Raw genomic sequence first — 16,510 nt, 5'->3', positions numbered from 1 at the left:
ATACCTATATGATGTTGATTGGATACAATACATTGAAACTCCCAATAGAGAAATGAGAAGATCAGATCAATGAGTATGTCAAGAATTTTCTCAACCTTTCAGGAAACAATCACGTTAGTCACTTGCAGAAAAAATTAGATCAAAGCTCATTCAATGTAAGTTGTTATCATTTTTTAAACCCCATTGCGATGTACTCTCAATTGGCCAGAGAATCCATTTTCAAGTTTTCTGAAAATTACGACTCGCCATTTCCCGGGTCGAGGTCTTTGGGCGAATTTTTGTAGCAAATGCGGTGAATTTGGTAAATTTTTGTAAGAAATGCGGCGATTGCGGTGAATGCGGTGAAAAAAAAATAATTCACCGCTTTTCACCGCATTTCTTACAAAAAATAACCACATAGACCTTTGCGGCAAATTAATGTAAGAATTGCGGTGAATGCGGTGAACGCGGTGAAAAAAATAAATCACCGCTATTCGACCCTGGACCTAAGTGTCAACGGTTAAAAAACGCAAAATTATGTATTATTGGCGGTGAATGCGTTGAATTTATGTAAAATCTACGCTTGAGCGCCCATCTTACATAACTTGAATTTAGCGTTTGTCTAACATGATTTTGCGTTGAACTTTACTAATTTGTGCTCCAAAGCTTAGATCTTACATAATTTCTCGTTGAAAAAATCGTAGATTTTACATAATTTAACGTTAAAATTACCGTAGACATTACATATTTTTGCGTTGAATTTACCGTTGACCGAAGCTTTGGAAAAAACTTGGAGTAAAGATTTGTTAAATATGGGGTGCAAATTACTCTTGGATCATAAGTACTGTGAGTGAACTATTTTTCCTTTCCCAGATATCTCAAAAATCACTTGAAGTAATTATTTTTTATTTCTTAAATATCGACAACATCCGCGAGATTGATCAAAGGTTAAAACATGAATTCAAATAATTTTCAATATAATTGCTCCCTAAAAACTTTGAATCAGGATTGTTGATCTTCCCCAGGTGAGTTTTGAATTTGATGCAAGTGGTAGTGGTTGTGGCGTGAACTCCTCCTCAGACTCGGAATCTGCCCTTCAATTGGAACGAGTGTCTATCACACACGTGGGTGACAACATGCCAACACTGCAACATCTCAGAGCAAAAATGTCCGCTAAGTATCACAAGTACGATATTAATTTACACCTCTGAGTTCTTTACAACTTTTCTTCAATCAAAAATTACTATCTAAGGCTTTAAAAGATAAACCGACGTTTGATCAAATTTTTACGAAGCCATTGTTTCGACTTTGTTTATGGGGACCAACTTGTTATTCTAATATCTACTGCAATTTCAAGTGTTAGGACGATTCGAACATTATTTGTCCAACGATGATTTTGATCTGGGACAGTAACCTGGGTATGGTTACTGAACTTACGCTATAACCTCAAGATCTTTGATCAGTCAGCAAAATATTGGTTAATCACGCGCAAGCAATTAATTTCAAAAATTTTAGGTAAAGCAACTAGTATATCTGCGTTCATGCAAATTGGAGGTATTGCTCGTGTACAAGTCTTCAATGGAGCCCAGATCAACATGACAAGAAAATTATATCCCACTCAATAGGATGTTCAAAATTTCCCTACTAGCCTTCTCATTTAATCATTGGGAGATACCTTTATTAAATGCGGCCCATAATAATAAATATTTATTGAGTAACATTAAATCGATAAGAAGACACCCCTCTAATCCCAAGTTATCTTCCTAATAGTTTTTATTTTTGATGTCTCATTTTCAGCAATGACTCTCCTTGTTGAGTTATTACGTATGCATACTTGTGAATAGGTCTTTAAAAATACTAGTAAAACGGAGGTTTGAAAATAATATGGGCATAGCAATAAGTCACAGCATATAATGTAAAAAATAAGGAGCTTTGTAAGGAGGTGTACTACTATAATTTTTGTGAAAATTGTTACATAAACCGTTTTGGTTGTATTATACCAGGAAAAATATTATGAAAACAAATAACGCATTCATAATGGAGCAAAACACTAGTTTTTGGAGGGTGTCTTTAGTACTGGGTGGGGGGGGGGGGGGGGCTGGCGGAAAAGATTCGCAGACATACAGAAGACAAGCTTATGTAAACGAACGCAGAATCTCTACAAACTGAAATCGAAAGAATTTCATAATATAACTTGCTGCGTTTACTACAATCATGATAAGTAAATGTTATACTCAATAACCTTGCTCGCAAAACTGACTAATCTAAACATAAAGGCGTCTCTCCCTTTTCAAGTTTATTCGATAGTTTACAAGATGACATCTTATCTTGTAAAAATTTTGCAAAAACAACTTATCTGTTGACCGTTGCCGAGAACATTTACATTATAACTTAATTCAAACAAAATCTAACAAGAGTTTTCATTTTCAAAGTTTTTGTAACTCCCTACCCGTACCATGTCTACAGAGACAATCAGGCCTAATTCAGAAAAAAAACAGAGAAAGTCCCAGCCTGATTCAGGTTCTGATCAGGTCAAATTCAAAAAAATCAAGTCTTTGGGGTCTCTGCCCAAAGAAGTCCCAAATCTTGGGTCTCTCTGCCAAGAGAAAGGCCAAGTCTTGGGTCCCTCTGTGAAGAGTAGGCCCAAGACTTGGCGATCTTTTGGCAGAGACAAGACGCAAGACTTCGAATTGCGCTTGGCAGAAGGGATCCAAGGCTTGATTTTTCTGGACAGAGGGTTAGAATGGTGCATTTTCCTAGGTTCAGGGGAATTTTTAACATAAACATAACTTTGATTACCCTGATGTAGAAATAAGACACCAAACGGTCCAATTATGATTATGAATGCTATGAAAACCGAGTTCATGGATCTTGGTAAATTATGGTGAGATATCAGTTTACACTTTATAAAAACGTTCAATTTGATGTTATGTGGCCCATTTGGCTGTAACCATATGAATATGAAGCAGTGGATCTTGACCCACTATGTTTAGAGAGCAGTGAAATGTTAAAAGTAGTACGGTATAAGCTTAATGTAAATGTAAACAGAGTATTAAATCAGCCTGCTTCTAAAAACAGAAACTATAGTCAAATCTTGTTCCATGTGATACCGCCATCATTCTTTCGAGAAATGGAATCAACGTCTGATCAGACTATCCTCCACTAAAGTCTACCCACTGATCAAGAGTTTTGCATATCTGGGAACAGCCTTCACGGTTTCAAACTGCAAACTATCCATGGGTTGAGGTCCCTAGATCAAAACAACGTCTAACATAACCGGATTCAGCGCATACTTTTTTTGTGATGCTATAATCAAAAACAACAAAGAAAAAATTTTTTGACAAAAAAAAACTATTCAGCCATAGCATTCCAAAATTTTATTGAAAATTCAGACTGGAGACAGTTTTACGGTGCAGTGACAGGAGATATGATGTTATTAGAATTTCAAAGAATTATTGAAAGAGCATTAGCACTACATGCTCCAATTAAAGCCTGTTATATTAGAACAGATAAATCAAAATTTTTGCTTCAAGAAAAATGGTTATGCGAGGAAGCAAAAAGACAGTTTTCGAGAAGTAGCGATGATGAAACTAAAAACAATTTAATTCGTCAAAAAGAAAAACAACTTCTTTCAAGTTTCTTTCAAGAGTTACACGGTGAAAAAGCCAAATGGAAATTTATTCAAAATCTTTGTAATGAAGAAAAGACTCAAGCAAGAATTCCATCTTTATTAAACAGTTTTGGTGATAAGACAACAAAGCCCAAGGAAATTGCAACTCTTCTAAATTACAGATTTTCCACTCTAGGAGAGTTCATTGGCTTGCAACAAACAAACAACATTCCTCCTAAAACTGCTCCGAGAAAGTGTTTCAAGTTCCGATATATAACAAACAACGAAACAAATGTGCTCATAGATTCATTGAATACAAGTAAACCAGTTGGTCCTTCAAAAATACCAAATATATTGTGTTCAGCACCAGGAAGAGCTTAACAAATTCTGTTCTGAATGTCGACAATGAAAGAATAGCAGAATCAAATAGTGTGAAGTGTCTTGGCTTAATTATTGATAGCAAACTAAAATTTGATGGAGAAGTGAAAAAGATTCTTCAGAGAATGGCTTGTGGAATAAAAGTTTTGAAAACGCTAAGTAAAAGTTTACCAGAGAAAACGAAAGTCTTATTACTTAATGCAATAGTAATAAGTCATCTACATTATTCCGCTCTAATTCTGATAGGGCTGCTAAAGTCATTACTCACAACTTTAGAAAAACAACTGAATTGGTGAATAAAATCCATTTTTAATAGGAGAAAATGCGGTCGGTCTACAGATCTCAAACTTCGCAACAAAATACTACAAGTTTTTTTTCTCTTGAAATACCATTGCTCAAAGTATTTTTTTTCGCTTACTCAGCAACGATCTTCAAGCATAAAAAATTGAACCTTTCTCCAACATGAGAATAAAATAACATGACAGGCCAAAAAAAGTAACGTTCGATATAAGAAAGAACAGTTTTTAACTGATTCTTTTATTGAACAAGCCATTCCAATTTATAATAGTCTGCCTTCTAATATTAGACTGAAAACAGCATCGAAAGCTTCCTTAAAAAAAGAACTGAAAGAATATTTTTGGAAAGAATTTTTGAAGGACCCAAAAGTAACTGATATAAAAGATGACATTGAGAGCATTAAATTTTAATTTTATTTTTTAATCTTCATGATGTACATATAAAATTATGAGAACATTTTATGCTCGCATTTTAGGCCATTTTTTAATAATGTAAGGTCAAATTTTAAGTTTAAGTAATTTAATGATTTTATAATTTTACATAATGTTATATTCTTAACTTTACATTGCCTCTTTTACCATTTGCTTTTTATACTTATGTGTACCAGAGGAAATTAACAATGTTCTTTTTTGTAAAGTTTTTACTGTGGCCTAAACGTCAAGATAGGCTGTGTAGGTAACTTTAGTCAAATGTTATTCTCCTTCAAATACAGAATGTGTTGTTCATTTAGCACGACCACTCGACACTACCATCTTGTGCGGTACAAGGCAGTTATGGACCTGGGCTCTATCTCATACATGCCACTAAACACAAACGACACCACTGACAGCCAAGTGAGGATATCTCGACCTCCTGTATTATTTTCTATTTTCTGTTTCAATTGTTCAAACTACTCTGAACACGGTTATGTGGCCTGGTCGGTCTCCAGTATATTACCGGGGGTCTTAGATGGGTTCAAGGGGTCACCATATATAATGACACAAGCCCCGCTCAGATGAGCTTAATTTGTAATCACTCATCATTTATCACTTAACTTCAAGCACTTATCCTGATGCCGCGTTTGAATTTTTCATTGCAATTTCAGCCCAGATTTTACGTTATTTCAAGGCTCTTTCAGCACAAATTAACCAAATTACGAAAACATTACCATAAACGGGCAAATGAGATTTAGGGGAATATACACGGGAGGCATGAAAGCTGCCTGAGAATTAATAATTGGGGCACTCGGAACGTTACTGTAATGAAGTTTGAAATCTAATTCCTACCTATTTGATGAGAATCAATAGCGTTTACAGCCTCAACGCTGTAAGCTGAGAGTAATCATGTTGCGGTGCTCGTGGTTTTTTACAACTCGAAAAGGAGCAAGGGTTTTCTCGAGATTTCTTTTTACCAGAAGTACTATTTGTTCAGGCGACTTATTGACCTATGAACGAAAGCCAGTAAAAGTGCCATATGAACTAATATTTGTTGAGCGAGAGACATATTTTGTTAATGCGTTGCTTTGAATGATACTTTTAAATTTTGAAAGTTTTTTCGACAGAATTATGCATATAGCTAACCGTTTATAGCCGTTTTTTTAATCGATTTGGCTCATTTCTTTTGCCTGTTGCTAGATTTTTCAGCAATTTTTTATCACTTCTGCAATAAGATATTACGCTCCGCAATTGGCAATGCAGTGGTTTTGAGAGCCAAGTAATGTATTTTGAGCGCAAAATCATTCTCAATTTCTCAACATTTTTTAATTTTTTTTTTTGGCATTTTTAATAATTTCTTTGGTTCTTTGAAGGGGCTTCATTGTTTATTGTAACCAAGGTATATAGTAACGGTTTTTTAAAAACGGGCGTCGCTTTTTTTCAGTTTGAAACGGGAAATATACTTCTGTATACGTTTTACTTATGCAAAACCCATTTTGTGGAGCTTTCGTCTAACTTTTCTTTTTTCGATTTTTTATTTAATGGAATGAGCCTTTTTGTTCATCGTCAGAACTCTAATTTTCGTTACAGTCAAAGTCAAGGGGTTTTTGCTCTAAATGATTCAGGTTCCATGAAATCTTTTTAAAACGGCAAATTTAACAACAAATATGACAAATCTGAAAAACTATTCAGTTAAAATTTGTCCTCAAAACTTGTTCAAATTTTTTCGTTCTGAGACAAAAATAGCAAAGTAGCTAACTGAAAAACCAATCTTTATTCTTTAAATTGATTTGGTTTTTTTCATTTCACAATACTATAAACATACCTTCCTATTTTTTACAATATATATATATATATATATATATATATATATATATATATATTTATGAGATTTTTGTAGTTGGTTTTTTTTAATTTTTTTAGCAATTATCTGTGATGAGTTTTTGCCATGATCTATTTTGTTTCTGTTGTTCTGTCTTAATTTTATGGTTCTAGGGCATTTTCTATTTTTCATAGATTTCTTTTGCAATTTCAAAGTTAGTGGAGTGCAATTATAGAGCAATTTTGAGCATGTAGAAATTGCTTTTAAGATATTTATATGTGATCTTGAAAATTGAAAGTACTCATAGTAAGTTTGGAGATCCTTAGGGCTAGGTCTTAGATTAATTTGCATGGCTTTCAGTTGTTATCTGTTTGCTTTGTCTTTTTCTGAACAATTCTTTTTTTAAAACGCATTGAATTTATTATCTCGGTGATGTCATAAAAAAAGATAACTAATTGCTGATTATTTGCATGAAAAACTCTTTGATTAACCAAAATTTTAATAAAATTTTTAATAAAACAGAGATCTTTTTCTAAAAAACTTCTCGTAATAATATTTTATTTTACCAGATATATCTGTTGAGTTGCAGAGTAAGTTGGAGAGTTCTTAATTTTCAAGTTGAGCAGGTTGATGATAAATGTTAGCCCACTCTGTTCTTCGATTTCTTCTCACAGAAAATTTTCACTTTATCTTCATCATTACAAGATTTGGCTTTTGCACTTTAAAACATAAGTTTCTTCTCAATTAGTTTAAGGTCAGAGAATGTCACATGTGAAGAAGAGTCCCTAAAAATTGCTTCCACTTCTAAACAAATCTTAAATATAAAATGCAGATTTATTTTTACATAGAATTTTGAGCGGCTTCGATCACTTTTTCAACTTATTTCTGTATTTGTTTCTATCTGACCTCTACGGCACACAATTCAATTTTGCAGCTAAATTGGCAAACTGCAGGCTATGGTTAATTTGTCCCCCGCAAGCAAAACTTTGATTTTTTGATATACTTTACTGAATGGACAGCTGAAAATTATAACAGTACTCTTTGAATTTTGTTATCGTTTTTCATTTTTTTAATAAGAACTGCTATTGCATCTTTGTTTTTCAGATCTGATCAGAACAAAAAAAGTTCTAAAGTATTTTTTTAAATTATCTGTGTATTTCTGTCTGAAGATTTTTACAAATAATGTGTGCAACGTTTTAGTATAGTTCACAGCATCGAGCTGCAAGGGAGTTTTATTGAGTTTATGTTCATGTGATTCAAAAACACTACCCTTTCCAATTTTCAAAAAATGGTCGCAACAGGCAAAAAATTGTGATATTGTTTTAAAATAAAAGTTTATACAAATTTAAGTAATCTTTTGCACTATTTTATGAATCCTCAACAGATTGCTCATACAATTTTTTCTCCATAAACTTTTGTGAAAAACATATAGTTTTCTTGTTCGTTATAACAGGTTGTTGTGATTAGATAGATAATTCTGCTATTTTACCAGGTAGCATATACAAAAAATTGTTGTAACTCATTGAATTTCAACTGAAATCTCCAAGCCCATCTCATTGTCTTCCGTACAGTTTCTAGCAACTTTTTTTTCACAATTTAAAGTTTTTCTTATTTTGATTTTTGAGTTTTTAGCTTCTTCTGTGTCAGACATAGCTTGCACTTTTGTTCTCTGTTTTCCTAACTAAATACCTAATTATATTACTAAATGGTTCAGAATTTTGTCTATAGTCAGAGAGAAAAAGTAACCAGATTCAAATCATTCCTCAGGAGCTAATTTGTGTGGGGCCTTTCAATGAACTAGTTTTTGCTGAGCGTTTACTTAGCATGGAATTAATATTAAAGTCTCATCTAAAGTTTGCGGGGTGTTAGGCAACCAGGTTAATTGATCAATGTACAACAGAGTTTCTGAAATGTTTCCGTTTTGATAGAATTGTTGGGGATGCAATAAAATTTTTTGAGTATTAAATATTTCACGAAACATTGCAGCCCTTTGTCTTCTTTTTCTTAATAAGTCTTTTGAGCCGACGTTCTATCAGTTAACTTATCAACTTAAATTTTTATGATTTTAAATTTTTGAATCATATATCTATCCAGTCTGTCATACGGACTGGATCTTTGTCATTAGAATATCCCTTACCGAGTTTAATTCTTATTTAGCTTTGCCCAAGTTTCAGGGGCAGTTCATTTAGTTCTTATATTATCATCAGCCATCTGATCTTCACCTAACATTTGTGCAGCGTCAGACAAGATAATGTCTGTTCATGTTTAAACAAAACTGATTTCCTCATTCAAGCTTGAAAAACTCATGATCTTGTTACATTTTTCCTAGTCTTAATTTTGTTTAAATCCTAATTCACTCATCGCATTTGTGCTCAAATAAATCAGATGCAATTCAAATTATTAATTGCTTTTGAAAAGTAAGCTTTGGAGCAAATTAGCCATTCGCGTTGCGAATAACCAGTTCCTAAAGTGGAATAAATTTTCAATCTCTAATGTTTGGCAATCGCACCGCAATTGCACAATTCCAATAAAAGATAAACAAATGTGGCTCAATTGACGAGTAGCTACGTCAATAAGCACAGCACAAATTGGCCCAATCAGCAGTTGACTCTCGTGAGACTCCCCTCCATATCGACGCTTTCTGGGAGAAACCAAACATCAGACCAGCTCTTTCGTTGGACAAATGGACGCAAGAATGGAAATTGGTATTGTTTTTCAAAGAGGGGATACAATTGGAGATACTAATCAATGGAATACACACAACGGTCACACACCCAGCACAACTTGCATATATGGAAACAGTGGAGAATCACATCCCGGCAATTGGACACGAATTTTGATGAGAAAAAGAAAATTGATGAGACCGGTATTTTGTCTGGCGATAAACCTTGGGAACATTGTGAGCAGAAAGCATCATTTCATCTCTATCTCTCTATTGGGACTGAAGGCCGAAGAGTTTTCAAGAGCAAACATCCGCACTTTCTCATATAAAAGAGTCAATGAAAGAACTTTGGCCTGTGACAGAAGACTTGTTCATAAAAACTGGGAACATAAATTATGACCGTTTTGTCTTCTTCTCCTCAAAACAATAAAAATAGGAATCGGTGGAAAATTGCAACGAATCATTGAACAATCAGAAAATTATAGCCTGGGAAATGAAGAAACAACATTAATTCGAGACACCTTTATTCTCAACATGTTGGACTACGACACTCCTCAAAGAACTTCTCAAAAAAACTGTGTCACCAACCAAAGCACTCGAAATTGCAATCCATATGGAGATGGGGGCTCAAAATAAGCACAAAATTAAACAAAATCTTAATACAAACGCTCAGTCAGCAGAAGTTTAACCAAATTCTTAAAGCAAACGCTCAGTGAGCAGAAGATTAACCAAAATCTTAAAACAAAGGCTCATTCAGTAAATATTGTTAACAAATTCCAAGGATGCTATCGCACCACGAACTACCAACAGCAACAAAAAGACTTTACTCTCTACCAAACCATTCCTCCGAACTATCAATACACCATTGTTTGCACTAATTAGGGCCAACATTGGGGTCACAATCATTGTCAAATTTGCCCTGCAAAGGCAAGAAATGTAACAAATGCGGGATTATGGGTCATTTCGCCGAAAAATTTTGCGAACCCAAGAAGCAACAGCGCAAATTGTTGCAATCCCAACAAACGAAAGTCAGCCAGATTGACAAAACCACCATCCAAAGAGATGACGAGGAATCTGTTAGCTAGATAATTAGTTACCAACAACTTTACGATCAAATCTACAACTCTAACTATGATAGTTACCAACAACTTTACGATAATTAGTTACCAACAACTTTACGATCAAATCTACAACTCTAACTATGATAGTGCTATCGATAAGTATGTGACAGCAGTCTCTTGTGATGCTGTAATTGGAGTACACACTTGCATGCCTTCAAAACACATATTAATTTATGTGATATTATTAATAGTCAGTACTCAATCTTAATCTGATCACATCACTTATGTCATCAAATGTCTCAAAAAATTAGATAAGGATATAAACTCAAAAATGTCATTTTGCTAAGAGAGAAATTGATTGGCTTAGGTACAGATTTACCCAAACAGGTATTTCATCAATAGAAATTAAATCTGCGGCTATTTTAGCAATACCACCACCAACAACAATCAAAGGTTTAAGATCATTCCCCGGCTCAGTAAATTTCATAAGTAAATCTATACCAAGTTTGGCACAATTTTTCCAAGCTCTTAGGCCACTTCTTAAAAAATCAACTAATTGTCTTTGGACAGAAATACACACCAAACATTACAACGTCATAAAAGAAAAAATTGCTACAAGCACTGAAAATTGCCATTATAATCGCAAATAGGACGTTCAAGTTAAGTGCGATGCCTCACGTTACGGACCTGATGCATCACTTGAGCAAAACACTTCTGATGCGTGGAAGCCAATAGCATTTGCATCAAAGTTTCTCAACTCTACAGAAGAACGTGACAGTGTCAATGATTTAGATTTACTGGGACTTGTTTGGTCAATTGACTACTTCAAATACTCTCTCTACGGAAAAAATTTCACAGTATTAACTGACCATAGAGCCTTATTATCTTTTCTCAAGGAAAATTGTTCAAATAAATCGTACAATAGTCGTCACTCTACCTAAATCGACTGCTTAATTCCTTTTAATTTTGCTATTGAACACATGCCCGGAGCGAAAATGGGCCTAGTAGATTACATCTGTCCAAACCCTTTTTCCAAAGCTAAGAAAATTTCATCTTACGATGAACGCTCTGTGATAGCAACATTATATAAAATCTTGAATTCTTTTAAACACCTTATCGAAGATAAACCACAGACATTACATAATTAAATAGCCTTTTAAAGTCAAATTCACCCACACTAAATTCGGCAAGGTCAATTGCACCGCAAGCTCCTAGTATAATTAACGACAATTCCCAAATTCAGAAAATGGCAACTGCATCGCATTCACCAATTCATGACACTTCTTTGTCACTTGCATCGCAATTTACACTACTAAATAAATCTAATAATCCAATTTTAAAAACGTCAATCGCCTCTCAAATTCCTTTCACACATTCTCAACCACAATTTGCATTAAATTTTCTAGCATAACATAAATCACATTACAATAACAAATTTGCTGCATCTACATTGCAAAAGTCAGACAGTAGGGAAAGTGAACAATCTGAATAATTAAACCCCATAAGTCCCATATATGATACCAACTCAAATAATTACCAACAATTCTCTAAATTAAGCGCGAAAACAAGAAATTCCAACTAAAATTACGACGCACCCAATAATACCTCACTTTTTGCCCAGCATAACTCTATAATTAAACGCTCAGAAAATAACTGAAGCAATTTTATCTCAAAATTTCCAAGAGGAAAATCCAGTAAATCCACCCCTACCAAAGCCCGAGTAACCTTCTCGGACAACTCGCCTACAAATACAACGCCAGGAACTAATAAATCTTCTATTACCGAGACAACACTCTCTACAACCGCAGTGGACACTGCAGATGATCTCCGTACCAAAAGATACAGTTAACCACTTTCTCAGTAAGAAGCTAATGGCCATACTCAAAGGAAAAGACGCCATTCTGAAGGAAGCTAGAGACTGCGTCAACCGAAATGACCAGGAACGACTTAAGGATATCAGTCCTTACATTTACTCCTACTGGTGCGTTATATGCGTCGAACACGGATGTTTGTGCATAGACGAACAAATAGCCATTCCTAAGGCTATTAAGTATGCCGTACTGGAGGATGTCCACTCCACATACCCAGGAAGTCCCACTGTGATTTCTCTGGCTCAAGAGATATGGTGGCCTTATATAAACCGCGATATGCTAGCTAAGGCTAGTGAGTGCAAAACTTGCTCGGAAATTGGTAAAAAAAAAGGTGATTACGCGTATTGGCGTATTGTATTGAACCGAATGACGAAAATCAAATAAACTTTGGTGGGCCTACCATTAAAAGAAAAGATAATAGAACAATTTTTCTTAGAAAACATTGATCGCTACTGAAAACACAGTACAATAGAAATGGTAACTAACGCTTCTAGCGCAAACGTACTTAAATTACTAAACTCATTCTTATACAATCATGGAGTACCTAGACAATTAGATTAGATCAAGCCAGATGCTAAACAGGCAAAAAGTTTGAATTTTTTTGTATTGAAAATAATATTGAACCAATAAATGCACCCGCAAACGGTCATACAGCAATAGGATTTGTAGAACGTCTTTCTATTAAGCGACAAATATCATGCATGAAAGCACATTTAAAAAAAATTATCTCGAACATGCAATACATGCAATTATTCAAAGTCTAGGAATAACTAAACAAAAAACAACAAATATCACAATATTTAAAATACATTTTTAGGCAGAGAATGTAATAAACCAATCTCTAATATTACAACGAAATCAAATAACAAAAAATTATATTGAAAAAAGATAATTAACCAGTGTTTAGACGACGATACAATCCCATTGTACCTTACAGATGAGCAGTGCGCGGATACCAGAATGTGCTCCGATGTTGAAATGGAGCGCTCAATCTGCGCAGCAAATGCCCGTGCTCATGAAGAGTAACAGAAGTTGAAGGACGAGGAAGCTAGAATGCTGTTATCAGAGGGTATTTCTTGACCAATTTCACGCAACGAACGCAGCATCCAAATAAAAATAGTCCAAAAAATTCTCGCCGTATACCGTCAAAAGAAGAATTTGGACGGCTTTTATGAAGTTTTGGCTCCGGGAGCATGGTTGGACAATCAGTCCAACCACCAGTGCCATAAAGGAGCCAAAAAATCCGAAGTTTGCGTCCACGACTCGGATATTGGGAAATTTGGCACGAAGCATGAATACGACATGGATTTGGGTCAGTATATTGATAGGAGACCTAAAAAGATTCATGAAAAGACTTTGGAACAAAAGATTGACAACCACAAAAAAGATCTCTTGAGATTGAATCTTGGGAGTAAAAGGATCAAACGCTCTCGAACACAGCCCGATGACATAGATGTTATATCATCAGGACGATCATGTATATCCACCTCATATAACGTAGCCAGAGCTCTGAAAATGAAAATTCTCAAAAGGAGTCCACAACATGACGAAGAGTTCCAAAATCAACCGGATTTAACACACAATTTTTTTGCTGCTCCATTGACACAACCACCTACGACAGGCCCATCCGCGCCGCAATTAATGCCTGTTTTGAGAAAGAAAAAGCGCTCAATTCAAGTGAATGATATGTCCGACTCAGATACATCATCTGTTAGACGAAGTAAAAGGCAATTAAAGAAGCAAAGGAAGACATCTGACCAGCAAACGCAATCCTCTATTCAGGATATACAGGATACGCATGGTTATTCAACTGAACTCCCTGTTTCCGACGCAACATTTTTTGTGTAGTCTCTCCAATAAATCCTAACGAGATTTGGTCAGTTGACCGTAAGCCCAATCTACCAACTGAGAGGGAGATGTCGGTACTTGAGGCGGTACAGCAATTGGATAATTCCGAGTAAAAATATTTTGAAACTGTTCAAACTTCATATTTCGATTTAATATTTTACTATTATATAACTTTAAAAACAAAATGCAAAGTTTTTTTATAGATTATTGAGCGGCTTCGATGCACTTTTTCAATTTGTTTCTGTATCTGGTTCTAACTTACTTGTACGGCACAAATTTCAACTTTTCAGCTAAACCGGCAAACTGCAGGCTATGACTAATTTGTTCCCCGCAATCAAAACTTAGATAAATAAGACAAATAATTCTGCTATTTTACCACGTAGCATATACAGAAAATTGTTGTAAATCATTGAATTTTGAACCAAAATCTTAAAGCCCGTCTCGTTGTCTTCCGAATAGTTTCTAGCAATTTTTTTTTTCACAATTTTAAAGTTTTTTCTGTTTTGAATTTTGAATTTTTTGCTTCTGTGTCAGACGTAGTTTGCAACTTTGTCTTCTGTTTTCCTAACCATTTGCCTAAATATGTTAATAAATGGTTCTGAATTTTCTCTATAGTCTATAGTCACAGTGAAAATTAACCAGAATCAAATCATTGCTCAGGAGCTAATTTGTGTGGGGTTTTTCAATGAACTAGTTTTGCTGAGCGTTTACTTAGCATGGAATTAATATTAAAGTCTCATATAAGGTATGCAGGGTGTTAGGCAACCAGGTTAATTGATCAAAGTACAACAGAATTTCTGAAATATTTCCTTTTTGATAGAATTGTTGGGGATGCAATAAAGTTTTTTTAGTAATAAATAATTCACGAAATATTGCAGCGCTTTTTCTTCTTTTTCTTTAGAAGTCTTTTTAGCTGTTTTATATTAGTTAACTTATCAACTTGAATTTTTATGATTTTAAATTTTAGACTCTTACATCTATCCAGTCTATCATACGTAGTGGATATTTGTCATTAGAATGTCCATTACCGTATCTAGTTCTTATTTAGTTTTTCCAAATTTCAAGGGCAGTTCATTTAGTTCATTTGTTATCATCAGTCATCTGATCTTCATTTAACATTTTTTATTTGCTCAGTTTCCAGACAGGATACTGTCTATTCTTGCATTTAAACAAAACTGATTTCTTCTTTTGAGCTTGAATAACTCATGATCTTGTTACCTTCCTCCTAGTCTTAATTTTGTTCAAATCTTAATTCACTCTTCTCATTTGTGCTCAAATAAATCAGTTGCAATTCAAATTAGTCAACTGCTTTTCAAAAGTAAGCTTTGGAGCAAATTAGCTATTCGCGTAGCGAATAACTAATTCCTAAAGTGGAATTATTTTTAAATCTCTAATGTTCGGCAATCGCACCGCAATTGCTCAATTCGAGTAAAAGATATACTAGTGTGGCTCAATTGACGAATAGCTCAGTCAATAAGCACAACACAGTCGTTCTTGGTTCTCTTTTGTGTTGCTTTTGCGATGAAGGTATTTTTCTTCTGCACTGTGAGAGTCAAAGTGATCTCTCATTGAACTCAGTTTTTTCATATTTATTGATTTTTCTGCAAACTTCTTTGTTATACATTTTCTACTTGTTTCTTACTAATCAGTAAAAATTTTCAACACATCTGTTGATTTCAAATTGACGCAATACAATACAATGATCACTAATTTTTTTTTCTTTATCAAAGTTGCTTCACTAAAAAATAGTAAACAGTATGTCAATAAAATTGATTTTGAAGGCATTGTTTCCGTTGCCAGAGTCTGAGAATTGACCGGAGCCACATCTTTCTTCCATGTAACTTATTCCTGAGCTTAATTTGCCGTATTTGCCGTGAGTTAAATTAGCTATTTATGATGTCCGCATAAAATAGGCAAGGTGTCAGACGACACTCTTGTTTAATCGACTCACAAAAAGCTTATGAAATGTTGCTTTCATGATAGCATTTGGGGTAAGCAATTACAGTTAGCAATAAAAAAGTTCCTAATGAAGCAATTTTTCTCTCTTTTTATGCGGTTTTACCGCGTCAACTCTGTCATCCGGTTTTTTTTTTATTCAATTTTTTCAATTTCATTGAATTTAATTTTGCTGTAGAAGCAAACCACCTTTTAAGTTTAGGTTATTGTGTCGCTTGATTTCAAACTACAGTCGGGAGCATTTGTTGACAACTCATGGAAACAAAAGATCTTCGCGGAGGTCAATTTCAACGGAGAGCTTATCATAGCCAAAGAGATGATGGTCCTTGTCATGTCCAATCCAGACACTTCAGAGGTATTGGAGCTGGATCATATACCCCAGGTAGAGTCCCGTTTTTGCACCTTAATATGTTTACTTCTCGGAAAAACAGCACATTATCCCAGAGAACAGCGCCACAAAAACACAATGTAGACCCAAAGAAAAACACAATGTAGACCCAAAGAAATTCACAACATTGTCGTTCAAAAACTGAAATAGAAACAGCAGAAATATCACAAGAATCTGTCCAAGTAAAAGCATATAAATAAACGCAAAAACCGGAAATAACGAGAA

General features: G+C 34.5%; 2 protein-coding genes across 2 annotated transcripts in view; one reads left to right on the top strand and one right to left on the bottom strand.

Annotated features, from left to right (window-relative positions):
• Positions 1 to 16,510, top strand: part of LOC142334652 (uncharacterized) — a 153,182-nt gene that overhangs the window by 50,626 nt on the left and 86,046 nt on the right. Inside the window, exons 9-11 of the mRNA XM_075382861.1 lie at positions 1,005 to 1,165; positions 4,995 to 5,097; positions 16,100 to 16,279. Coding sequence (XP_075238976.1) covers positions 1,005 to 1,165; positions 4,995 to 5,097; positions 16,100 to 16,279 — 444 coding nt within the window. The remainder of the gene's footprint in view (positions 1 to 1,004; positions 1,166 to 4,994; positions 5,098 to 16,099; positions 16,280 to 16,510) is intronic.
• Positions 1 to 16,510, bottom strand: part of LOC142334654 (heterogeneous nuclear ribonucleoprotein K-like) — a 335,604-nt gene that overhangs the window by 258,602 nt on the left and 60,492 nt on the right. The window lies entirely within an intron of this gene.

This window comes from Convolutriloba macropyga, chromosome 2, assembly GCF_964194025.1.
Source record: "Convolutriloba macropyga chromosome 2, txConMacr16.3, whole genome shotgun sequence".
Classification (NCBI taxonomy): Eukaryota; Metazoa; Xenacoelomorpha; order Acoela; family Convolutidae; genus Convolutriloba; species Convolutriloba macropyga.
This window is presented reverse-complemented; position numbering and strand designations above follow the sequence as displayed.